The sequence below is a fragment of the Manis javanica genome, chromosome 5 (assembly GCF_040802235.1).
Source record: "Manis javanica isolate MJ-LG chromosome 5, MJ_LKY, whole genome shotgun sequence".
In the NCBI taxonomy this organism is placed as follows: domain Eukaryota; kingdom Metazoa; phylum Chordata; class Mammalia; order Pholidota; family Manidae; genus Manis; species Manis javanica.
In genome coordinates this window covers 167,527,017-167,554,314 of record NC_133160.1, presented here as the reverse complement: position 1 = coordinate 167,554,314, position 27,298 = coordinate 167,527,017, and the positions used below count along the sequence as shown (strand labels likewise).

Here is a 27,298-nt window from a genome sequence, read left to right as displayed (position 1 = left end):
AACAGAATTACAGAATCTTTTATGTATGGGGCACTGATCCAGGTGCTTTTAAAGTGGTGACTTACTCAGTTTTCTCTGCATCCCTAAGAGACAGGAAATCTTATTGTTGTTATCCACACATTTACAGATAAGGAAACTGAGACACAGAGAAGTTAAGTCATTGCCCAAGATTATCAATTAATATGTGACAGAAAACAGGATTTGATGCCAGACAGTCAGCTGCTCCCACTCCCCTCCACTGTCTTTTTATAGCGTACTTGATTTTTGTTAATATTCTATGGACATCCAAAATCATATATTCTTTTTCTGAGGTGTGCAAGGCGATATTATAAAACCAAGCTTATTGATGGTGTGATTCAATTCTTCTATGTCCTTACTTATACTTTTTCTACTAGATCTGTCTAAATCTGAAATCTTCCACTCTATTTTTTTAAAGTGACAGTTAAACACATAAAACAAAAACTATTTCGTTTGGGCACACATGTAATTACTATGTCTTCCTCATATGCTATGGCTTCTTTTCAGGTACATGATAAAGGTAGAAAGATTCTTTATTTTACTTATTACATCTAACCTTAAATTCCATATGGTCCGATATTAATAGTTATTCCTGCTTTCTTTTTGATTACATTTCCTAGTTCCTCTTTGTCTACCCCTTTATTTTTTCACCATTATCACTTAGTTAAAAGTGTCATTTATATAAAGAGCATATCATTAGGTTTGTTTTAATTCAATATTCCCACCCTTGTTTACTGGTTAATGGGAGAGTTAGGTCACCCTTATTTACTGTAATGATTTATATACTCGACTTTATTGCTTCCATTTTTCTTTATGATGATTATAATGGTTTATTTTACATATTTTCCCCTCAATTTCCTTTCCCACATGATTGCCTTTGGGAGCACTTGAACATTGCTTTTTATTTGTGTTTTTCTACTTAATTAATGATTATCTCCCCTTTCCTCATTGTCCTGATCAGATGCATATGACTCCATTCTTTTCTGAAAATAAAATCCTAAGCGTTTCCCCCAGCAGTGCACATTCCTTCCTGCTCCGAGACCCTCCACTTCCTCTGTTCCAGTGAGATGAGGCCTTTAGGGTACACTCGCCTTCCTCTTTTTGCCCCTTTGTTCTCCCGGTACCCATCTTTACCATGAGACTTTTAAAAGGTTTTCATCTCTGCTCCCCACCCAGTACCTCCCAACTTTATTCTGTAACACAACTCTTTACAAAACATGAAAACTACACATTTTCAGGCAGGTTATCCTCATCCATTTGGATTTAAGTTCTTTTATCTTGTTTTCTTTACTACTACTGGATTATTCACCCATCCATCCACCCACCCACCCACCCATCTATCCATCTGCTTACCCACCCATCTATCCACCCACCCATCCACTGTCCATTCATCCATCCATTCACCCATCCAGTCATCCATCCACCCACCCACTTGGCACCTTCTCTCCTTTCTTCCTACCCTTCCTTTCCTCCTTTGTCCCAATATACATCCGTGTACTTTTCCAATCTTCTGCAGTTTGTTGCACAACTGTTTCCTCTTCTTTTCACCTCCCTAGTGATAAAGACTCTCTCCTAGTTCACTGGTTGTTCGGTTAAGGCCTTTTGTCAGATGAGTCACGTGGCTGATATTTGTCTCCCATCCTCTGTTCTCTGCTCAACTGTCACCTTCTCAGAGTTCATTTCTAACTGCCCATCATCAACCTCTATCTTCTTCCCTCCTTGACTTTTCTTCATGCGCTTAGCACTTCCTGACATTTCTTCTATGTTTATTACTTATTTGTTTATTTTCTGTGTCTTCCCCACAAGAATGTTAAACTCATCAAGGGCAGATACTTTATTTTATTGGCTTTTAAAACATCTCCAGTGCTTGGGACCGTGCCTGGACTATAGCGGTACTCAACAAATAGTTGCCGAATGAATTGCATCTTCATATCTTTAAATATCCTTCTGCCCTGACACGTGGGTGACGTCTTGGCTGGGAACAGGGTTCTTGAGCAGCAGCCTCTTCCTTGCAGTGGCTCTGGCTGCTCTTCCCCTGGCTTCTGGTTTCCTGTACTGCTGATGAGAAGTCTGGTGCCAGTTAGCCCTCCCTCTATATTTTGTGCATACCCAAATTTATGACAATATTGTACATATATATTTTTGTTTCTCCCACAATCTTATTTGTTTAAGTTTGAGGCTCATTCATAATGTCTCATTCATAATAGGAGTTCCCCAAACTATTTGTTGTATACATAGATGGGTGGATGAAGAAAGGAAGGACTTGAAGGGTGTGAATGGTATACGATGTACTTATCACAGCCCTTGAAATGTCAGTGGCAGAGATGTTCTAGATCAGTGGTTCTCAAGGTGGAGTCCCAGACCAACAGTAGCAGCACTGCCTGGGAACTTGTTAGGGATGCAAATTTTGGGACCCCACCCCAGCCCTGTTTAGAAACTGCTGGGGAGCCCAGCACTCTGTCCTAGCAAGACCTCAAGGTGATTCTGATGCCTGTTGAAGTTTGAGAACCACTGCCGTGGACCAATCTCATTTTATAGATGGGGAAACTAAGGCTAGGAACAGGGAAGCGACTTATCTGAGCCCACGCACACCATCAGGGGCACAGCCAGGACCAGCGCCCAGGTTCCCGGAGCTCTAGCCTGTGCTCTGGCGGTGCTACCCAGGCTGCCTTGCCTCATCTCGCTACTTTTTTTTGTGATCTAAATGAACCATTCATTTTTCAAACCATTTCAAAGCACTAGGGTTGAATCTCCCATCTTACAACGTTTCTGATTTCACTGGGTGCTTTCCAGGATTTAAAAAGATGTGACTCAGTTGTTTCTATAAGACTTTGAGCAATGGAAATGCGCCAGGCGATTGTGTTACTTTTCCCTGGAGGCTCCTTGGGCTGGAGTTGTAATGCTATCGCTCACTGGTAGGGCTCATGCCCTTCTGTCTCTTGCCATACTGCGTGTCTCACACTGTCTGATTTCCTCCCCTTCGTGGGAGAGGACGTGTGAATGGCGGGCAGTGTTGGCCCAGAAGATGGATCAGGAACTTTGATGTTGATGAAAGCCCCACAATCACTATGTTTTTCTTCCTTATTTCCTTTGTTACAAGTTTCTTTTTAATATATTTTGTATATTCCTTTCCAGTCCTTTTTTCATACACACATTTTGTCTGTTTTGTTTTTGTTAAACACATTTTATTTAACCATGCTGGTTATAACCGCTGAAAAATATTTCTGTTCTTCAATTCACCTAGCATAGGCCCTTTCCATGCCATTACTATAGATCCCCTGTCATTAAAAAAAAATAGACCTTTTACTTCATAAAACTTTTACATTTCCAGAAGAGCTGCAAAGACAGAAGAGAGTTGCTGACATACCCCTCATCCTTATTCTTTACAGAGCAGGATTTTAGCATTTTAGCTGAGATTTCTGAGCAGGATGGTGATACTCTTAGATTGATCTTTTTTTGGGAAAAGTTTCTAGAGGCCTTCTGTGGATTTGGCTGGACTTTATTGAATGTATACCATTTGTCACACCCTGGGATATGCACGGGATGGGCACAGTGATAAACAGGACACAGTATTGCCTTCTAGTTTCAGCTTATCAGACCAGTAGTAGAATTTATTATCAGATTTAACAATCTAATCATCTTTAAGTGTACAGTTCAGTAGTGTTAAGCAAATTCACGTTATGCAATTACTCTCTAGACCTCTTTCATCTTGTAAAATTAAACTTCTGTCCCCATTATATAATGCTTCCTCCTCCCCCGCCCCAGCCCCAGTAGCCACTATTCTGCTTTCCATGTCTATGAATTTAACTACCCTAAGGAACCTGATAAGTGGAATCGTACAGTATTGTCCTTTTATGACTGAGTTTTCTTACTTGACAAGATTCATCCATGTTGTAGCATGTGTCAGCATGTTTAAGACTGAATAATATTCCATTGTGAGGAGCGACCACATTTTGTTTATCCATGTATCTGTTGCAGGACACTTGGGTTGCTTCCACATTTTGGCTATTGTGAATAATGCTGCCATGACATGAACACAGGTGTACAAATATCCCTTTGTGTCCCTGCCTTTGATCCTTTTGAGTATATACCCCCAAGCGGAGTTGCTGGAATCTGCGCAAGTGACGCAGGGTAGGGACATGGGACGAGCATCATGATTAACTTTTCCTGCCTGTGATGAAAAATGCTGAGATATAAATAGTGTGGTGAGAACAGGAGGACTACATCTTAAGGCTAAGGTTCCATTTTGAAAACCAGGGAGTTAGGAAGTAAGATTCCTAATATATGTTATGATAATTAGCCAATAACCGACCCTATCTTAAGGCAGGGCGAGCAGTTCTAAATGGTATGTTCCCAGTGCTTGAGGGTCACCACTATCTTGGAGACCAATAACATTGGACCACTAAATTCCTTGTGCTAAGTTTATCTTGCAGAGTATCTGGAGGACTGACTATGGGTGATATAAAATATCTCTCACTAGAGATCGATATCAGGAGACCACATGTCAAGACCATGCTCCCCTGGCCCTTTACCCCATTCTTGAAATCCCTAAAAGACATGAATCCTAAATCTTTAAGCGTGCCTCTTCTCTGAGGCTGCCTACAGTCTCCTTTCTTCAAGTGTGTACTTTGCCTTAAATAAAGCCTTCTTGCTGCTCGATTTACAGTGTTTTATCTCTATTCTCTTCCACGATTCTGTTTTCTTGGGAGACTAATAAGACACATCTTTTTCCAGTGGTAAGCATCTTTGTTTCTTTGCTATTTCATTCTGTGTTCTAGACTTAAGCAACATTTTCTCTCTGTGTTCTACTTCAGATAAGTAGGGAGGGGCTGTTGAGATCTCTGATTTGTGTCTGCAAGTCCCCCTCTCCTGCGTGCCCCAGACAGGACTGCGGCTGTGTATGATCATGCTCTTTTACAGCCTGCCCAAAAATCTATTTTCTTTGCCTGGGAAGTTCTCAGAACATATTATCACTCCATCCAGTGCTCTGAGGCTCCCCCAAATTCTGGGTGGTAGGCGTTTATTTCTCACACTGTGCAGACTCAAGTGGACACTGGATGCCAGGTGACTCTGGCTTTAGGAGCTGGCAAGAGAGCTTCCCTGCGCCGAGCAGGAGTTCAATGACCTTCCGTGTCCTCCCTCAGCTCTTCCTTGCTCTCGGCTGCCTGCATGGCTGCTGCCATTCTCTCCTACTTTCGCTTTAATGAATTCCTCCCTTCCCTACACTGCTTGGATCCATTTGTGAATTCTTTCTCAATCGAATCAAGAACCCTTCTCAGTCCAGGATGAGGTTTCACCTGGTGCACATGGAGGGACACCCCCAGAAGCAGCTGCCTGGCAACAGAAATACTATTTTCATTTTTGGGGAAATTGCCATAGTGTTTTCCACAGCGGCTATACCATTTTAGGTTCCCATCAACAGTGCATAAGGGTTCTAATTTTTCCACAACTTTGCCAACATTTGTTATTTTCCTCCTGTCTCTCTTCCCTCCCTCCCTCCCTCTGTCTTTCTTTCCTTTTCTTGAAAGCAGGCATCTTAATGGATATGAGGTGGAGTCTCACTGTCATTTTCATTTGTATTTCCCTAATGATGCATGTGTTGAGCATCTTTTCATGTGTTAACTAGCTATTTGGGTATCTTCTTTGGGGAAATGTCTGAGTCCTGTGCCCATTTTTTTTTTTTTTTTTTTTTTTTTTTTTTCCATTGAGCCCTTTGCATTTTATTCAAGAGGTTTCATTTTTCAAGCCAAAGCCCAGAAGACAAAACAAGCTCATTTAATTCACACCCCAGAATTGTAATTGCTCTGCTCAAGCCAATGTCTAAAGGCCTGTATTAAGGGCTTCCCACTGACCACAAAGTGTTAATTCATCAATCCGTACAACTTTCTTTTGTATTTTTAAGCTGCTCCTCATTTTCCTTTTGGTTAGTTGCTTATAAAACAAAAGATGCCCAGTAAAATTTAAATTAGATAAACAACAATATTTAGAGAAGTACGTCTTTGTGTAATGGTTAGGACATACTTATACTAAAAAAAAATAATTGTTTATCTGAAATTCAAATTCAACAGGACAACCTGTATTTTTATTTGCTGAATATGGAAACCCTACTCTTCATTTATTGTAAGTATCCCCAGGATTTCATCTGTAAACTATTGTTTTTTTTTTTTTTTGAGAGGGCATCTCTCATATTTATTGATCAAATGGTTGTTAACAACAATAAAATTCAGTATAGGGGGGTCAATGCTCAATGTACAATCATTAATCCATCTCAAGCCTAATTCTCGTCAGTCTCCAATCTTCTGAAGCATAACGAACAAGTTCTTACATGGTGAACGAATTCTTACAGAGTGAATAAATTCTTACATGGTGAACAGTACAAGGGCAGTCATCACAGAAACTTTCGGTTTTGATCATGCAATATGACCTATAAACCATCAGGTCAAATATGAATATTCATTTGATTTTTGTACTTGATTTATATGTTGATCCCACATTTCTCCTATTATTATTATTATTTTTATTTTTAATAAAATGCTGAAGTGGTAGGTAGATGCAAGATAAAGGTAGAAAACATAGTTTAGTGCTGTAAGAAGGCAAATGTAGATGATCAGATGATCAGGTGTGTGCCTATGGACTAAGTATTAATCCAGGCTAGACAAGGGCAGCAAGACATCCACGGATGCAGAAGATTTCTCTCAAAGCAGGGGGGGTGAGGTTCTGAGCCTCACCTCTGTTGATCCCCAAATTCTCACCTGATGGCCCCCCTGCGACTGTGCCTGTCTTAGGTTGTTCCTCCCTTGAGGAATCTTACCCGTCTCTGGCTAACCAGTCATCTTCCGGGGCCATACAGGGAAATGTAAAGTTGGTAAGTGAGAGAGAAGCCATATTGTTTGCAAAGGTTAGCTTTTTACTTCTTTGCAGATTTATGCCCTGTGGCTTCTATGCCCAGCACTTGTCTCGAGGTATCTTTACCACCTGGAGGAATTATGATACTCGGTAAATTCGATATGAGGCACGAATTCTATTTAAAGTTTGTAATTAGGAAGGAAGAAGAAAAGCTATAGATGTAGCATATGAAGGAAACTTGGGAGGATTGATTATTTCTTTGACATATCTTCTTGTATAGTACCTTAAGTATGTATAGGTTTTAAACTACTAACTAATTTGCACACACATATTAACATAATAGGAATACGGTGACATAAACAAAGCAAATCTATAATTACCAGCCATCTCCAGTGAAGCCAAGAAAACCATTTAGGCACCCTAGGCATTTGTGAAAATTTATCTATGATATGATGGATATTTTCCAACTGTACTTGAACCATCAGACAAATTAAAGCAGCCCATTTCTGGGATCTGTTCACATCCCATATGTTCTTTTAACCATAGATAGTCTATAGTCATGAGATTTTGGGGTGCTACAACTTGCACCCCTCCCAACTCCTGGTTGAGTTCCAACAGTACAGATCCAGTCAAATTCGTTGTCTCACTGTATGCACATGCCAGCCTAGACATCTCCCTCCTCCTTCTTATGGCAAGTCCAGGAGATGGTGGGCTGGATGCAGCCACAACCGCAGCATCGTCCGGATCCCTGTGGAGGCTTTTTGATGATCATCCCCCGGCACGAGTCCTCCAGAGAGTGCTGATGCCGGAAGCTCCTCCTCATATCGTATCTTAGTTCATTTTCTGGGTATCCAAGCTAGGCCTTGATCTTCTGCGTAGAAACAAACAGACCCTTTGCCCACACTTTGACATGCCCTCTATACCACTGTGCAGAACTCATTGGAGGTCAGCACACAGTAACTGCTTTTTTTTTTTTTTTTAATTAAGAGGAAGGAATATTATCAGAAAAGAGTACCTCCATAGCTGATCATCTGACACCCTTTAAGTGATCAACATTAAGGATATTTAAAGCATGCGTTGATCCTTGATTTACCAATAGTTTTATCCTGTTAAGGAGTAATCCCCCTTTTCTTTCTTTCTTTCTTTTTTTTTTTTTAAATTTTTAATCTACACTTACCTGAAGAATACTATGTTTACTATGCTCTCCCCTATATCAGGTCCCCCCTAACAACCACATTACGGTTACTGTCCATCAGCTTAGCAAAATGTTGTAGAGTCACTACTTGTCCTCTCTGTGTTGTGCAGCCCACCCTCCCCTATCTCCCTCCCCCCCATGCATGCTAATCTTAATACCCCCCTTCTTCTTCCCCCCCCTTATCCCTCCCTGCCCACCCATCCTCCCCAGTTCCTTTCCCTTTGGTACCTGTTAGTCCATTTTTGGGTTCTGTAATTCTGCTGCTGTTTTGTTCCTTCAGTTTTTCCTTTGTTCCTATACTCCTCAGATGAGTGAAATCATTTGGTATTTCTCTTTCTCCGCTTGGCTTATTTCACTGAGCATAATACTCTCCAGCTCCATCCATGTTGCTGCAAATGGTTGGATTTTTCCACTTCTTATGGCTGAGTAGTATTCCATTGTGTATATGTACCACATCTTCTTTATCCATTCATCTACAGATGGACATTTAGGTTGCTTCCAATTCTTGGCTATTGTAAATAGTGCTGCGATAAACATAGGAGTGCATCTGTCTTTCTCAAACTTGATTGCTGCGTTCTTAGGGTAAATTCCTAGGAGTGGAATTCCTGGGTCAAATGGTAGGTCTGTTTTGAGCATTTTGATGCACCTCCATACTGCTTTCCACAATGGTTGAACTAATTTACATTCCCACCAGCAGTGTAGGAGGGTTCCCCTTTCTCCACAGCCTCGCCAACATTTGTTGTTGTTTGTCTTTTGGATGGCAGCTATCCTTACTGGTGTGAGGTGATACCTCATTGTAGTTTTAATTTGCATTTCTCTGATAATTAGCGATGTGGAGCATCTTTTCATGTGTCTCTTGGCCATCTGTATTTCTTTTTTGGAGAACTGTCTGTTCAGTTCCTCTGCCCATTTTTTTTTAATTGGGTTATTTGTTTTTTGTTTGTTGAGGCGTGTGAGCTCTTTATATATTCTGGACGTCAAGCCTTTATCAGATCTGTCATTTTCAAATATATTCTCCCATACTGTAGGGTTCCTTTTTGTTCTATTGATGGTGTCTTTCGCTGTACAGAAGCTTTTCAGCTTAATGTAGTCCCACTTGCTCATTTTTGCTGTTGTTTTCCTTGCCCGGGGAGATATGTTCAAGAAGAGATCACTCATGTTTATGTCTAAGAGGTTTTTGCCTATGTTTTTTTCCAAGAGTTTAATGGTTTCGTGACTTACATTCAGGTCTTTGATCCATTTTGAGTTTACCTTTGTATATGGGGTTAGACAATGGTCCAGTTTCATTCTCCTACATGTAGCTGTCCAGTTTTGCCAGCACCATCTGTTGAAGAGACTGTCATTTTGCCATTGTATGTCCATGGCTCCTTTATCAAATATTAATTGACCATATATGTTTGGGTTAATTTCTGGGGTCTCTAATCTGTTCCACTGGTCTGTGGCTCTGTTCTTGTGCCAGTACCAAATTGTCTTGATTACTATGGCTTTGTAGTAGAGCTTGAAGTTGGGGAGTGAGATCCCCCCTACTTTATTCTTCTTTTTCAGGATTGCTTTGGCTATTCGGGGTCTTTGGTGTTTCCATATGAATTTTTGAATTATTTGTTCCAATTCATTGAAGAATGTTGCTGGTAATTTGAGAGGGATTGCATCAAATTTGTATATTGCTTTCGGCAGGATGGCCATTTTGACGATATTAATTCTTCCTAGCCATGAGCATGGGATGAGTTTCCATTTATTAGTGTCCCCTTTAATTTCTCTTAAGAGTGACTTGTAGTTTTCAGAGTATAAGTCTTTCACTTCCTTGGTTAGGTTTATTCCTAGGTATTTTATTCTTTTTGATGCAATGGTGAATGGAATTGTTTTCCTGATTTCTCTTTCTATTGATTCGTTGTTAGTGTATAGGAAAGCTACAGATTTCTGTGTGTTGATTTTGTATCCTGCAACTTTGCTGTATTCCGATATCAGTTCTAGTAGTTTTGGAGTGGAGTCTTTAGGGTTTTTTATGTACAGTATCATATCATCTGCAAATAGTGACAGTTTAACTTCTTCTTTACCAATCTGGATTCCTTGTATTTCTTTGTTTTGTCTGATTGCCGTGGCTAGGACCTCCAGTACTATGTTAAATAACAGTGGGGAGAGTGGGCATCCCTGTCTGGTTCCCGATCTCAGTGGAAATGCTTTCAGCTTCTCGCTGTTCAGTATAATGCTGGCTGTGGGTTTATCATATATGGCCTTTATTATGTTGAGGTACTTGCCCTCTATTCCCATTTTGCTGAGAGTTTTTATCATGAATGGATGTTGAATTTTGTCAAATGCTTTTTCAGCATCTATGGAGATGATCATGTGGTTTTTGTCTTTCTTTTTGTTGATGTGGTGGATGATGTTGATGGATTTTCGAATGTTGTACCATCCTTGCATCCCTGGGATGAACCCCACTTGGTCATGGTGTATGATCCTTTTGATATACTGTTGAATTCTGTTTGCTAATATTTTATTGAGTATTTTTGCATCTACGTTCATCAGGGATATTGGTCTGTAATTTTCTTTTTTGGTGGGGTCTTTGCCTGGTTTTGGTATTAGGGTGATGTTGGCTTCATAGAATGAGTTTGGGAGTATTCCCTCTTCTTCTATTTTGTGGAACACTTTAAGGAGAATGGGTATTATGTCTTCTCTGTGTGTCTGATAAAATTCCGAGGTAAATCCGTCCGGCCCCGGGGTTTTGTTCTTGGGTAGTTTTTTGATTACTGTTTCAATTTCTTTGCTTGTAATTGGTTTGTTTAACTTTTGTGTTTCTTCCTTGGTCAGTCTTGGGAGGTTGTATTTTTCTAGGAAGTTGTCCATTTCTTCTAGGTTTTCCAGCTTGTTGGCATATAGGTTTTCATAGTAGTCTTTAATAATTCTTTGTATTTCTGTGGAGTCTGTCGTGATTTTTCCATTCTCATTTCTGATTATGTTGATTTGTGTTGACTCTCTTTTTCTCTTAATAAGTTGGGCTAGAGGCTTATCTATTTTGTTTATTTTCTCAAAGAACCAGCTCTTGGTTTCGTTGATTTTTGCTATTGTTTTATTCTTCTCAATTTTGTTTATTTCTTCTCTGATCTTTATTATGTCCCTCCTTCTGCTGACTTTAGGCCTCATTTGTTCTTCTTTTTCCAGTTTTAATAATTGTGATGTTAGACTATTCATTTGGGATTGTTCTTCCTTCTTCAAGTGTGCCTGGATTGCTATATACTTTCCTCTTAAGACTGCTTTCGCTGCATCCCACAGAAGTTGGGGCTTAGTGTTGTTGTTGTCATTTGTTTCTATATATTCCTTGATCTCTATTTTGATTTGTTCATTGATCCATTGATTATTTAGTAGCATGTTGTTAAGCCTCCATGTGTTTGTGAGCCTTTTTGTTTTCTTTGTAGAATTTATTTCTACTTTCATACCTTTGTGGTCTGAAAAATTGGTTGGTAGAATTTCAATATTGTGGAATTTACTGAGGCTCTTTTTGTGAGCTAGTATGTGGTCTATTCTGGAGAATGTTCCATGTGCACTTGAGAAGAATGTATATCCTGTTGCTTTTGGATGTAAAGTTCTATAGATGTCTATTAGGTCCATCTGTTCTAGTGTGTTGTTCAGTGCCTGTGTGTCTTTACTTATTTTCTGCCCGGTGGATCTATCCTTTGGGGTGAGTGGTGTGTTGAAGTCTCCTACAATGAATGCATTGCAGTCTATTTCCCTCTTTAGTTCTGTTAGTATTTGCTTCACATATGCTGGTGCTCCTGTATTGGGTGCATATATATTTAGAATGGTTATATCCTCTTGTTGGACTGAGCCCTTTATCATTATGTAGTGGCCTTCTTTATCTCTTGTTACTTTCTTTGTTTTGAAGTCTATTTTGTCTGATATTAGTACTGCAACCCCTGCTTTCTTCTCACTGTTGTTTGCCTGAAATATGTTTTTCCATCCCTTGACTTTTAGTCTATGCTTATCTTTGGGTTTAAGGTGAGTTTCTTGTAAGCAGCATATAGATGGGTCTTGCTTTTTTATCCATTCTATTACTCTATGTCTTTTGATTGGTGCATTAAGTCCATTTACATTTAGGGTGACTATTGAAAGATATGTACTTATTGCCATTGCAGGCTTTAGATTCGTGGTTACCAAAGGTTCAAGGTTAGCTTCTTTAGTATCTTACTGCCTAACTTAGCTCGCTTATTGAGCTGTTATATACACTGTCTGGAGAGTCTTTTCTTCTCTCCCTTCTTATTCCTCCTCCTCCATTCTTCATATGTTGTGTGTTTTGTTCTGTGCTCTTTTTAGGGGTGCTCCCATCTAGAGCAGTCCCTGTAGGATGCCCTGTAGAGGTGGTTTGTGGGAAGCAAATTCCCTCAGCTTTTGCTTGTCTGGGAATTGTTTGATCCCACCATCATATTTAAATGATAGTCGTGCTGGATACAGTATCCTTGGTTCAAGGCCCTTCTGTTTCATTGCATTAAGTATATCATGCCATTCTCTTCTGGCCTGTAGGGTTTCTGTTGAGAAGTCTGATGTTAGCCTGATTGGTTTTCCTTTATAGGTGACCTTTTTCTCTCTAGCTGCCTTTAAAACTCTTTCCTTGTCCTTGATCCTTGCCATTTTAATTATTATGTGTCTTGGTGTTGTCCTCCTTGGATCCTTTCTGTTGGGGGTTCTGTATAATTCCATGGTCTGTTCGATTATTTCCTCCCCCAGTTTGGGGAAGTTTTCAGCAATTATTTCTTCAAAGACACTTTCTATCCCTTTTCCTCTTTCTTCCTCTTCTGGTATCCCTATAATACGAATGTTTTTCCTTTTGTATTGGTCACATATTTCTCTTAGTGTTGTTTCATTCCTGGAGATCCTTTTATCTCTCTCTATGTCAGCTTCTATACGTTCCTGTTCTCTGGCTTCTATTCCTTCAATGGCCTCTTGCATCTTATCCATTCTGCTTATAAATCCTTCCAGGGATTGTTTCACTTCTGTGATCTCTTTCCTGACATCTGTGATCTCCTTCCGGACTTCATCCCACTGCTCTTGCATTTTTCTCTGCATCTCATCCCATTGCTCTTGCATTTTTTTCTGCATCTCTGTCAGCATGTTCATGATTTTTATTTTGAATTCTTTTTCAGGAAGACTAGTTAGGTCTGTCTCCTTCTCAGGTGTTGTCTCTGTGATCTTTGTCTGCCTGTAGTTTTGCCTTTTCATGGTGATAGAGATAGTTTGCAGAGCTGGTACAAGTGACCGCTGGAAGAGCTTCCCTTCTTGTTGGTTTGTAGCCTTTTCCTGGGAGAATAGCGACCTCTAGTGGCTTGTGCTGGGCAGCTGTGCGCAGACAGGGCTTCTGCTTCCTGCCCAGTTGCTTTGGGGTTTATCTCCGCTGTTGCTGTGGGCTTGGCCTGGCTGGGGCTGTTCCTCCAAAATGGTGGAGCCCCGTTGGAGGGGGAGCAGCCAGGAGACTATTTATCTCCGTAAGGGGCCTCTGTGCTCCCTGCTGCCCAGGGGGTTAGAGTGCCCAGAGATCCCCAGATTCCCTGCTTCTGGTCTAAGTGACCTGTCCTGCCCCTTTAAGATTTCCAAAAAGCACTCTCCAAACCAAAACAACAACAGCAACAATGAGAGAGGGAACAGAAAGGAAAAAAAAAAGAAAAAACACGCGATTTTTTTTTTTTTTTCCTCAGGTGCCGGTCCCAGGCACCCGCGCACTGGTCCTGCTGCCCTGTCTCCCTAGCACCAGGGTCCCTGTCCTTTCAAAGCTTCCAAAAAGCACCCACCCACCGTTCCCACAGGGAAGGAACGCTCAATATTCTTGGTCCTCAGGCACTGGTCCCACGCACCCGCTCACCAGTCCCGCCGCCCTGCCTCCCTAGCACCGGGGTCCCTGTCCCTTCAAGGCTTCCAAAAAGCACTTGGCAAAAAGAGAGAAAAAAAAGGGGAAAAACGCGCGATTTCTTCCGTCCTCAGGTGCTGGTCTCAGGCACCCACCCACCGGTCCCACAGGGAAAAATGCGGGATATTCTTTGTCCTCAGGTGCCAGTCCCAGGCACCCGCTCACCAGTCCCGCCGCCCTGCCTCCCTAGCACCGGGGTCCCTGTCCCTTTTAGGCTTCCAAAAAGCACTCGCAGAAAAGAGAGAAAAAAAGGGGAAAAACGCGCGATTTCCTCTGTCCTCAAGTGCCGGTCTCAGGCACCCGCCCACCGGTCCCGCAGGGAAAAATGGGGGATATTCTTTGTCCTCAGGCGCCGGTCCCAGCCACCCGCTCACCAGTCCCGCCACCGTGCCTCCCTAGCACTGGGGTCCCCGTCCCTTCAAGGCTTCCAAAAAGCGCTTGCCAAAAAGAGAAAAAAAAAAAAAGGGGAAAAACGCGCGACCTCCTCCGTCCTCAGGCACCGGTCTCAGGCACCCGCCCCCAGGTCTCGCAGGGAGAAACGCGGGATATTCTTTGTCCTCTGGCGCCGTTCCCAGGCACCTCCTCACCGGTCCCGCCACCCTGCCTCCCCAGCAACGGGGGCCCGTCCCTCTAAGGCTTCCAAAAAGCGCTCGCCAAAAAAAAAAACTGCTCCGGTTTCTCTCCACCCGCTGGGAGCCGGGGGGAGGGGCGCTCGGGTCCCGCCGGGCTGGGGCTTGTATCTTACCCCCTTCACAAGGCGCTGGGTTCTTGCAGGTGTGGATGTGGTCTGGATGTTGTCCTGTGTCCTGTGGTCTCTATTTTAGGAAGATTTTTCTTTGTTATATTTTCATAGCTCTATGTGTTTTTGGGAGGAGATTTCCACTGCTCTACTCACGCCGCCATCTTGGCTCCCGCCTATGTGCCCATTTTTTAATAGTGTTTTTCTCCCATTCTGTGGGTTGATGGTATTCTCTGATGCACAAATGGCTTTTCATTTGATGCAGCTGAATTTATTTATTTTTACTTTTGTTGCTTGTGCTTTTGGTGTCATAGTCAATAAATCATCACCAAATCCAACATTATGAAGATATTCGCCTCTGAGTTCTTCCAAGGGTTTCATAGTTACAGGTTTTACTTTTAAGTCGTGATCCATTTTGCTTTAATTTTGTATATGGTGTGAAGTAAGGGTCCAGCTTCATTCTTTCACATGTGGACATCCAATTTCCCAGCACAACTTGGAACAACTATCCTTTCCCGTTGCATGGTCTCGTCAGCCTTGTTAAATCATTGATCATATATGTGAGGGTTTAATGTAATTTATTTTGAAATGACAAAAGTACATATTAAAAAACGTTCATATGTGTGTGTTTCTACCCCTTCCCCGCATCCCCCATTTAGGGAGTATCACGTTGTTTGCAGTCATTACCATCATTCTGGGATGCCTTAAAATTGGGTACTTCGTTGGATTTTCAGAATGTTTATCAGCCACTGAAGGAGTTTTTCCTGTTACACATGCGGTACATACTTTATTGCAGGTAAACCACATGGCATTTATGTATGTTCCTTGGCTGCTGTTACGTGTATCCCAGGGGATTTAAAATGGAGTATGTGGAGGGCAGCGTAGGGTGAGCTCAAGTCTGTCTCTGAGGCTCAGTCCTTCAGCTGCCTGCACTGTAAGAGGGGACTCTGTGTGCCCTTGGCCACCTTTGTGGGGATCCCATGAGGCAGAACCTGTGATGATGAAACATCAGAAAATTCTGCCAAGCTGGAGTTCACCAGAAAAGTCTTGGGAGAATTTTAATAAAACAGTTTTATTGAGCTGTATTCATAGGCTATACAATTCAGCCTTTTAAAGTGGACAATTCAGTGGTTTAGTGTGTTTACAGGGCTATGAATCCATCACCACAATCAGTCTTAGAATATTTTCATCACCTCCAGAAGCCATTACAGTCACTCCACTGGGTCATCAAATCACTTTTTTGTTTGCTTACTTGTGGATTAAAATCTTTTGGAAATGTATTAGAGGTTCTTTCTCAGCCTTGTTAAACTTGGTCTGGCTGAGAAATAAGGATTTGACATACATAATTTTAAATATACAGCTTAGAATCAGAAAAATCTTGTGTTTAAAAAGAATCTTCGATGGATCTCCAGTGTGACTTTCATCCTGAGATGGAATCCCTGGTAATGGTATCAGTCGGGATCCCTGTTACTCTAATGATCAAAGTAGTAGTTAATATTTCTGTAGAACTTGGAATATTCACAGTATTTTCCTTTATTACTTTGTGCAATGCTTGTAACAACTCCAGAAGCACAGGTGTTGGGTCACCATGGTCATTTCTAAGGAAGAAGTTGGAGATCAGAGAAGACAGATGGCTTGCCTGAAGTTACAGTCAGGACATAGTGGTCTTCTCCTCCATACAAGGCCATGAACTTGGTCCATGGACACTATTATTGTTCAAATATTTCTGGATTCCCAGTTCAAGAACATCCTTTAGGACCAATTTTCCACCCCCAGGATGCCAATGATGCCAATTTTGAACTCCATCTTTTGTCCAAGGTGGTCCCCAGTTTGTGCACCCAGGCAACTTGCCAGACAGCTCTTGATGATCTTAGGATGTTTCTTGAGATCAAACACATTCTCACCAGCGAAGCTCTTTGAAGCTTTTTGCCAAATGAGCCGGGCAGCTGGTTGGTTCTGTGGTAGCACGGTGGAAGGCCAGCAGCTTCCTGGGGGACTAGTTTGAAGGGGTCACCTTGCATTTGAGATTTGTTCTGGACTGAACTGTGCCCTCCCCGAATTCATGCGCTGAAATCCTAACCTCCAGCACTTCAGAGTGTGACTTGTATGGAGTCAGGGTCCTTACAGAGGTAACTGAGGCTAAATGAGGTCGTATGGGTGGGCCTCAATCCAACAGGACTCAGGAGAGGTCCTTATGAGAAGAGACTGGGGCACAGGCACCCAAGGGAACAACAGTGTGAGGACAACTGGGGAGGCCATCTGCATGCCAAGGAGAGAGGCCTCAGAAGCAGCCAACTTGCTGACCTCTTGATCTATGCTTCTGGCCTTCAGAAGTGTGAGAAAATTCATTTCTGTTGTTTTAAGCCTGCCAGTCTGTAGTGCTCTGTTATGGAGGTACCAGCAAACTAATATAAGAGGTAACTGGCTGTTTATTTTGGGGAATCAGATCCCATGGTGACAGAGACTCCTGGTGACAGCATTGTCAGTGTGGAAAGCTTTCGTGAGACCAGGGAGAATGAACTAACCTCCCTCCTCCCTTCCCCGCTGGACCAGCAAACACTGTTCTCGGTACTGGGAACACGGCGTGAAAAGCCATGGTCTGAGCTTAAACAGGGAGCTTCTTAAAATGGGAACCCAGAAATATTCTGAGCAATGCCAGTGTCAGGGACCAAGTTCATGGACTTCCAGGGTGGCTTGTGTGGAGGAGGAGAAGCAGCTGTGACTTGGGCAAGTCATTTTCCTCTCTGCACCCTACGGAGGTTTCAGTACGATGGGGAGGCATCCACAAAGACAGACCATGACGGCAGCGGGGCTCGATGCTTTGACCAAAGTCTCCCAGTGATGTGCGAGGGCCTGTCCCCAGCTTTGAGGTGCAGGGTGGTTTCTGCCCGGGGGAGAGCCCCAGAGTTGTCAGTGAAGGAGGGGTGTGGTGCATCAGAGACCATTGAAAGAGGGCATTCTGGGGATATGTAGCCTTTCCACATGACAGGGAGGAGAGCTGGGGGATGGGCACAGACTGGGGGGCGGTTTTAGTGTCGGGCCTCTAAGCACGGTCTCGGGTCAATCCCCGTGGCCCTGGCTCACAGCGGCAGTGTGACCTCGGGCAAATTACTTTCCTCCCTGGGCCTCATGGTCTCATCTGTAAAGTGCCTACTTCATGATGTCCTTTGGAGGATTAAAGGTGCTGATGTGTGTAAAACACTTTGCAGTGAGTGCTTGATTAAGGCTAATGGCCACAATACCCTCCCAGGTAGGTTCTGCTATCATCCCCATTTCACAGACGGGAAACCAGATGTAGAGAAGTTCGCCATCTTGCCACAGGCCAAAGTCGCCAGGCTTGGCACACAGGTCCCACCCCAGCATCCACCCAGCAGCCCCTACCCTGTGTTGCTACTAGGGAGTGCATGCTGGGGGCTGCACAGCGTATGTGACCGAATGAAATAGAAGGCCAGCCAGAAGCAATTCTGTTTTCTTTAAAGCACTCAAAATTTGGGTTCTGGCCCCTGGCACAGTAACTGCCCTTGGCCTTTTCTTAGATGAAGCCTGACCTGCGCATGTGAGCAGGTTCACAGCGGTTAGGACAGCCAGGCCGCCACCTCCCATGTTCCCACGGCAGACGTCTGCCATCTGCCTTGCCACCATTTCCTCCGAAACCCGGAGACCTCACCAGAATCTCACCCCAGGGCTCCCGAAGCACTGTCCTCACTGGGGAATGGCACTGCCACCTGAGATGAGGATAGCGACTTGCCGTTCTCGGGGTGGGAGGTCACTGATGTCCCCAGTATTTTCCCACACCTTTTCCTAAAGTTTTGTAGCTTCTCAAGGGTGCAGATGTAATGATGCTCTTCCCATTGATGTGTTTTTCTCTCCTTCCTTCATTCCCGTCTAGGTCTGTTTTCTTTGGGGGCATGCAAAGGATATCATCCAGTCTTTCAAAACACTGGAAAGGTAAGAATCGTGGATAATTGCCTCACATGTTGAAGCTGGTGTTCACTTGGAACAAACAAAACTCATCACTGCCATCTTGCTTGGGTTATAAGAGTGAGAGCAGCTCTCCTCTCCATCCTGACCAGTGACTCCTTCACTCATGGCCCTGAGAAGAGACCCCTGCCTTAGCCTCTTCCTGGGCACAGTCCTGCAAGCAGGGGGATGTCGGTTGCAGTTTCACTCTGCGCTTCCCCTTTGTGATCCTCAGTCTCCTCATCTATAAAATGGAGATATTAGCACACCAACGTCTGAAGACTGAATGATGTAAAGCTTGTGCCTGGTGCATAGCAAGCACTCAGTGTGCTTGGTCCATGATTACTCCATCCATCTCTCTCTGGAGGTGATGTGAGGATCAAGGGAAGGAATCTGTAGGATAATGGGGTGAATTACCTAAAAGCAAGGTATTGTCGTCATGGGGGAAAGTCCTACATGCGCACATACAGCTGAAGAAAGGGGCCAGTCCTTGCTTTATAGAAAAGTCCCTCATCATAAAGTGCCAGTCAGGAACAGAAAACTCTCCAGTGCCTTTGAAATGACAACTGACATTTAAAAGATTGATTTATGTATGACCACTGGGTAGAACTATTTTAATAGACTATTGGAATAGAAATAACTTTCACTAATCTCATTATGCAAACAGGATCAGCTTCAACAAGCAGTTGGGCATCGGTTGAGCGCCTACTGTGTGCAGGGCCAGCTGCAGGCACTGTTGGGGATGCGCAGTGGCGGTGCGCCAGGTGTCCCAGGCACGTATGGTCCCGGAGCCTGTGTTGTGCCCTGCGCTGCCCCAGCTGTCGCCTTGGCGGTTATCCTCAACCCCTGTGTCAGCAGGAGAGGCCACGCCTCCTTCTGGGGGAGGAGCACGGGAGGCGTGGCAGGGGAGGGGTTAGAGGTGGGCCCTGAGGCTCCTGCCTCCAGGGGAAGGGAGTGGACAAATGGGGTCAAAAGGACAAATCAGGGTCAAATGAAGTCCAGGCCCCAAGGACCCAGCAAAGACAATTTATGGTCCCTGAGAGCAGGACAAAGACTTCCACATCCAACCCGCGTTTAGTCCTGCTGTGGGCTCTGTGAGGGTAACTGTGTTTCTCTGCATTACGTGGGGGAAGCAGCAGGTGTCTGCAGGTTAGGGCCTTGCCCGGGTCTCCGGAGTGCAAGCGGTGGGCGTGGCACTTCCTTCCTGGTTTGTCCCGTTCTGTGTGCCTGTCACCCGCCCTTCCTCCCATTGGCGGGGTTGGGCTCTGCTCCCGCTTAAGGCGAAATGTGCTGTTCTTGGATTTCACTTCATCTCCACAGAGAGTCTTTAAAAATTGTACTTTTTTCCCTGATAAAGCTTGTAAGGATACAGTAGAATTGAAAAATCACCATAATGCCACTGTATGGACTGAATGTTTGTGTTCTCCCCAAATTCAGATGTTGAAGCTCTAACGCCTGATGTGATGGTGTTTGGAGGTGGGGCCTTGGGGGTAATTCGGTGTAGATGAAGTCATGTGGGGGGGCCCCGGTGGGATCAGTGTCATTGTAGGAAGAGCCACGGGGGAGCCCTCTCTGTGCACACCGAGAGGAAAGGCCACACGCGGACATGGTGAGGAGACGGCTGTCTGCAGGCCGGCAAGCGAGCCCTCACCAGAACCCAGCCGGCCTCACCTTGATCTTGGACTTTCAGCCTCTAGAACTGGAGAAATAATTGTCTGTCGTTTTGTTAATAGCAGCCTGAGCTGAGTCACCCACCACCCAGACGTAATTGTTAACATTTCGATGTTTCCTTCCAGTCTTTTCTCCATGAATAGATACATATTTCTTCCCTTTTTCCTTTACACAGTTGTGGTCCTGCTCTCCTCACTCTGCCGTTATTTTTGTTTTATTGTTAATGTTTCCTGCTGCCAGTCTTTTTCTACACCATGGTGTTTACTGATTGCATGGTATGTCATCACACCACAGTTTAACTAATACCGTGGTGCTTGCTAGTTGGCTCAGGCCACCATAACAGAAGTCCACAGACTGGGAGGCTTAAACAACAAAAACTTATCTTCTGACTGTTCTGGAGGCTCAAAGTCCAAGATCTGGGTGCCAGCAGGGTTGGTTTCTGGTGATGTTTCCACGTCTTTGCAGTGACCACAGGGGCCAGCTGGGTCTCCTTGGCCAGCAGACGGCTACCTTCCTCCTTGTCCCCACATGGCCTTTTCTCTGGACAGGGAGAGAGAGAATTCTGGCATCTCTTCCTTTTCTTATAGGGATACCAGTCCTGTTGGATTAGGATTCCACCCTGATGACCCCATTTAACCTTAATTACCTCCATAGAGGGCCCTACCTCCAAATACAGTCACCTTAGGGGTTATGGTTTCTACATATAAATTTTGAGAAGGCACAATTCCAGTCTATAACACCTGTTGTGAGACATTGAATCTTCCTGAAAATGTTGTTGTCATTACAAATAGCACTGTGATGAACATCTTCAGTCAATATGTTTGAGCATTTCTGATGATTAGTTTGGCATAAAGGGTGAGATGTTTTCAACAAGTGTATACTGGGCAGCTTGTCTGTAGCCAGGACCTCCTGGCTGAACAGAGTGAACTTGCCTACGTATAATACACTTTCTTTTATGTGTGTTACTCAGGAGGTCTTCTCTCACAACAGCCTTGTCAGTTAGGGACAATAGGACCTATCGTGATTCCATTCAGCAGATGAGGAAACTGAGGCTCAGAGAAACGAAGCAGATATCCTGGGTCAGGCAGTTCACCTGTGCATAGCTGGTGGGATGTGACAGTTGACTTTAAATCCATGGCTATTTCCACGTCTTTGCAGTGACCACAGGGGCCAGCCGGGTTTGCTGGGCAGGACTTTCTCTTTGCTTAGTCACTTATTTAATCACAGCATCATGACCTTTGGACCCGCTTCCCTCCAGGCAGAAATGAGTCTTTGGCTTTGCCTGGGTTGTCCAACACAGCAGCCACCAGCCATGTGTGGCTACTGAGCACTTGAGTTGTGGCTAGTTCAAACTGACATGTGCTCTAAGTATAAAGTACACTCTGAATTTTGGAGACTAGAATGATAAATAGAACATAAAATATCTTAACCGTAATTTTTTTGGTGCTGATTATATGTTAACATCACAGTATACTAGATATACAGGACTTAATAAAATACTATTAAAATTATTTTCACCTGCTCCTTTTCACTGGTTTTTAAAAAATGTGGCTGCTTGACAATTTAAAATTACACACGTGCTTCACATCTGCATTCTTGCATTATCTTTTTTTTGGACAATGCTGCTCCGGGCCAGGTACCCAGGTATTTACTCCCCAGTCTTTCATCTTAGTGACAAGGATGCAGTCCTGCCTTGACCTTCCTGTTGGGTGATTGGACACAAGTCTCTCTGTCTCTGGGTCTCTTCCCTAAATTGGGCAGTGAGAAACTTGACCAGGTGTGCGTGTAACTTGATTTAGTCTGTTTTGTTTGTTGGGCAAAGTGTTAAGCATTTTTTGGTTACTTACCACCTTTAAGTTTTAAATTTGGACTTCTGCAGAAAAACTGGAATCCCCAAGAACTGAGTGGGGATTCTTCCCTTTAGATGGGGCTGTCCTCTCAGTTCGCTACAGTCCCCACCACTCCCTAATATACCCTGGACCTGCTTTATTCACTGACATATCCTGCAAGGCCCTGGAGGCTTCAGAATTTACTAGTCCTGGTCTTTTTGTTTTTTCTGGTCTTTGGAGCCAATATTCTACTAGCCCATGCTTTTAGTACATACAGGGTTTATTTTCCGCCTGATCTGAGAATCCCCCTTTAATTGGTTTGAGTCATTTACTCTACCCAGGGTGAGGTTTAGAGGAATAATAGTTGTGAAAGCAGAGACGGAAATAAAATTAAAATTGGAAATGGCTCATGGAATCCTCTTTATTGTGATGTGATGTTATCGGATCCAAGTATGAGAAAGGCGACCTGGCATTAGGAAATGATGTCTGCCCTTGGTTTGTAGGATGGTTTCCAGATCAAACCAACAGGAGGTTACCAGCTCGCAGGGGGCTTGCATGGCAGAACAGCCTGCATCTGTGGGCAGCATTGGTGTTTTCTTGTTGGTTCAGTGGGCCTGGGATTGGACACCACCATTTGGACCAGGATAGAGGAAGGAAAAGGGGAGCTGTGTGCATTATAAGTAAAAGAGAAACCAGCCAGCCTGAGGCACATGGCATTGTCTGCATTTGTCAAAAGCTCTTTACAATGTATCCCAGATGCCCCGGGGACAGCTGGCCACAATCTATACAACTGGGCAAGCAGGAGGGGCACGCAGATGCACAAACACTGGACTCAGACACCCCTGGAAGGCTGTTTCCTTCTGCAGCTGTACCCAGGCCTTATGCAGCTGCTGAAAGAAGCCAGGGTTCAGATAAAGAGAGGTTGTTTGCAGTCACTCAAGGGAGCCCCAGAGGAGTCAGCTGAGGTTAAAACTCAGAGGAGAGGAAAGGTCGGGGTTGAGGACCCAGTAGGTCCTACCACGTTTCCTGTAGGCAGATCATGGACGAATGTGCTCATGGTTAAACAAGTTGGGGGTCATACTTCCTCTGGGCCTCTGCTCTCCAGCCAAGGAGGGATCAGTCACACACACGTTTCAAGGAAGGCCTCCCAAATCAGTATTAGCTCTGCCTGCTACATGCAAGGTCCACTTTTCAGTATCCTAGAAGCTACCAGTGTGACTATGTCTTAAACTGGCAAGCATGGGGAGACTTTGGAGGTTTTGAACCAAGCAGTAACCCCAGCAGAGCCATATTCCGCACAGACCTCTCCTCTGTTCCTGAGTCCAGTGTCCACCTTCCATGCCATCCCCTTTCTTCTTCCTCAGGAGGCAGTGTAGCCTAGAGGCAAGGGCAGAGCTCTGGGTCAGAACAGCCCTGCTGCTTACAACTCTTCAAACCCCGGTGAGGCTGCTTAGTGTTCTGTGACCATGCTTAAACCCTGAACATACCTGAGACTCCAGCAGCTCGATGACGTCATCACAGAACAGACTCTTTCTATGTTTCTGCTCTGCCATCCTCAGTGGGTAAGGGTTTCATCTCATGCTGTCTGCTTCATGGATACAAGATAGCTGCCACAACTCTAGCTTTCATGTCTACATTCAAGGCTGGATAAAAAAGGGAGAGGGACATTAAATAGGCTTTTCTCATTCTTACCTTTTTTGTCAAGAAAGCAGAAGTTTTTAAGTAGTGCCAGTAGATCTCACCTCACATCCCAGTGGCCAGAATGGTCGTATCTGGATGCAAGGGAGGCCAGATGACACATCGCTGGCTTGTTTGGTGTATTTAGAGGGAAGTGGCAAGGCAGAGGGGATGGATGATGATTGTGGGGTTGGCCAACCAACAGCAAGGCTGTATCCAGCTCTCCAGATTGCCAGTGTAGCCCTTTGTCTTTCTTTCCCTCACTGCTCTCTCCTCTTCCCTTCTGGAAGGGCTTGGGGTATGGTGGGGCTAGTGGCCTGCTTTCAGTAAATTCCCGTCCTTGGATCCCTTCTTCCAAGATCCAGTTTCTTTTTGTCCTATAGACAGTGAGTTGAGTACTAGCAGGTTCATGATTAAGGCAGAATACCAAGACCATGGTTTGGGAAGGTCCCGTGTAACTGCCCCACCCCCCAGCTAGACAGGGACTCACCAAGAGGCTGAGCTACCAGAGGAAACCAGAAACATGGCTAAGAAGGAGGCATGTGTGTGTGTGTGTGTGTGTGTGTGTGTGTGTGTGTGCATGCGCACACACGTGCAATGTCTCCATCTCCCCTTGGGGCTCCGAGCTTCCCAGGGCTGCTCAGGAACCGAGTCCTCGTGTTTTTCAGGTTTGGGGTGATCCACTCGGTGTTCACCAACCTGCTTCTGTGGGCCAACAGTGTCCTGAATGAGTCAAAGCACCAACTTAACGAGCATAAGGAACGACTCATCACCCTGGGCTTTGGGAACATAACCGCAGGTGAGTGCTCAGAGCTGCTCTGCGCCCCGGGGGAACGTCTTGGGAGCCTGCAGAGGCTCAGACGCTGGAGATGGGAGGGCCCTCCAGCTCAACGTCAGCCAGACAGCGCTCTGTTGTTGAAAACCTTTCAAAACCTCCCAAGTCTCTCAGCCTGGCTCCACAAATAGGGAGTGGTGAGCATGATTAAAGGTTTCTTCAGTGACTTAGGACTTGTCAGACCCAAGGGTTATCAATTTGGTGACCATTTCTCATGGTCTAGCTTGGTATGGAAAAGAATGTCTTTGTTTACAAGATTGGCAGTTGTTTCTATTTGTGTTTTTAATTAAGCCTCTATTATCAGTCCTTTCTACTGAAAGTATAGCTTTAAACAGTCCATAGACGTCTAATGGTGGGTTGTGGTTAATTGGTTTCAGTTTATTTGAAGTTTTTACTTAACTCTACGGGGCTTATAATTTTGGCCCATCTTTATCCCCCCCCCGTTCCTATTTGAGAGCCTGTAGTATAATACTCATCTTTGTATTTTCTCCCAAAGTTCTTTAGCATTTGTGATCTTTCACTTCTCTTTTAAAGCCTTGGGGTTCAGAGGAATGTGGGGTAGAGGAAGGTGCGATGTGACCGGGAACTGGATGCCCCAGGTTTGGGGCCTGTTTTCAACACATACTGGCTGTGTGACCTTTGGAAGCCATCCCTTGTCTCTGAGGCTCGCATTTCTGATTGATAAAGTGAGGGGACCTGAACCATGTACTTTCAAAGAGTCCTTCCAGCTTTAATGTGCTACACATTATACTCATTGTAGGAGCCTGGCCAGGCATGGAGAGCAACTTTCAAGCCATGTTCTCCCCAGTGGGGTGGGGCCGCTGAAAGCAAGGTCATTGCTCTGTTTTCTTCGCCCCCATCCTGCTCTGGTAGCAGCCCACTAGTGAAAGTCTTCTTTTCCTTGGGCCTCATTTCCCTGTTGGTAGCATTACAGAAACAGCAATAACAAAAACAAACTTTTACTAAGCATTTGCTGAGTGTCTGGAGCTGTTCTAGGCACTTCATGTGGCCCGTTTAATTCTTGTCCCAACACTCAGAGGTAGTCAGCATTGACCTTGCTATACGTAAAGCCACTGAGCCACAGAGAAGTCACCTAAGTAGCCCAAGATCACACAGTGAATAAATGATTGAGCCAGGATTTGGTCTGGCTCCAGAGACCTCTGTGAAAAGATGGGATTAGATTAATTTATGGAAAAGAGACTATGTCAGCTCCAACATTTGTTAGTCTGAAACTTTGCTCTTGATTTCTCCCCCTGTTACGTAGTACTGTTCGGGGTTACAAGTGGTGGAGAAACTCCTTATGAATTGAAAATTCACTTTGGCAGCGTTGTGCAAAAGTGAGGGTACTTAGTGCTGCCACAGCTTTTCCATCTGATTTTAAAGTGGTGTATGCAATATCATAAATTTAAAAAATGACAGTGTAAATGAAACACATCTACAGTAACACCTACCCAGAAATGCACCTAAATGCTGTTAATATTTGGCAATTTCCCTGTGGTGTGCTATTACTTATTTATAGTTAAGATTCTTTGTCATGTGCTATTATTTACAGTTCAGATTATACTGTATATATTCAATCTTTGTCTTCACTGCAAACTACCATAAGAAATAGACTTTACATTGCAACCTAAATGTATACATACCCACATGTGTGTACACATATGTCATGAAATGATAATCTTGCTATATCAGAGACACTCTCAAAGTTCAATTGTATTAAATTCCATTCCATTCTTTCCTATTCTATTTCATTACGATTCCATTCTGTTAAAAAATACATTGGTTGCTATCCTCTAAATTGACTTCACAACTGAGTACTGGCTTGTGAAATGCATTAAAAAAATAATACCTGGATATACAACTAGTCCATTGTATATCCACTTCACACTTTCTAAATTATTGGACACTAAGGTGTTTCTCTTCTTTCTCTCTCACACAGTTTTACCTAATGTTTTGATTAATTTTTGACTTGACCCTTGAAAACAGATTGGAATTACAGGTCAGAGACTCTATCTATATCATCTTTAAGGTGTTTGTTACATATTTCATTACTTATGTACAGCATTTTCCTCTGCCTTGTAAAATGGTTCTTTATGCCATTTCCATTGCCTTCCAGAAGGTGGTGCCGACTTGCACTCCTGCTACCAATGAGTGACAACTGCTAGGCTTGCTAGCTTTCCCAAGATGAAAGTCTTTGCTAATGAGAAAATGCATTTTCACTCACAAAGTTATTATTTAAAAAAATTTTTTTATTAAGGTATTATTGATATATACTCCTATGAAGGTTTCACATGAAAAAACAATGTGGTTACTACATTTACCCATACTATCAAATCCCCACCCATACTCCATTGCAGTCACTGTCCATCAGTATAGTAAGTAAGATGCCACAGATTCACTGTTTGCCTTCTCTGTGCTATACTATCTTCCCCGTGACCCCTCACACCATGTGTACTAAACATAATATCCCTCAATCCCCATCTTCCTCCTTCCCCCTCCACCCTCCCACATCCCCCACCCCTTTGGTAACCGCTAGTCCCTTCTTGGAGTCTGTGAGTCTGCTGCTGTTTTGTTCCTTCAGTTTTGCTTTATTGTTATACTCCAAAAATGAGGGAAATCATTTGGCACTTGTCTTTCT

The 27,298-nt window shown here is 43.8% G+C and overlaps 1 protein-coding gene across 2 annotated transcripts in view; it reads left to right on the top strand.

The window, feature by feature from the left end:
• OTOP1 (otopetrin 1) overlaps window positions 1-27,298 on the top strand; it is a 50,663-nt gene that overhangs the window by 8,127 nt on the left and 15,238 nt on the right. For both annotated transcript variants that reach the window (XM_073237854.1, XM_036990948.2), the window contains exons 2-4: window positions 15,348-15,484; window positions 18,578-18,636; window positions 24,494-24,624. In XM_073237854.1, the coding sequence (XP_073093955.1) occupies window positions 15,348-15,484; window positions 18,578-18,636; window positions 24,494-24,624 (327 nt within the window). The remainder of the gene's footprint in view (window positions 1-15,347; window positions 15,485-18,577; window positions 18,637-24,493; window positions 24,625-27,298) is intronic.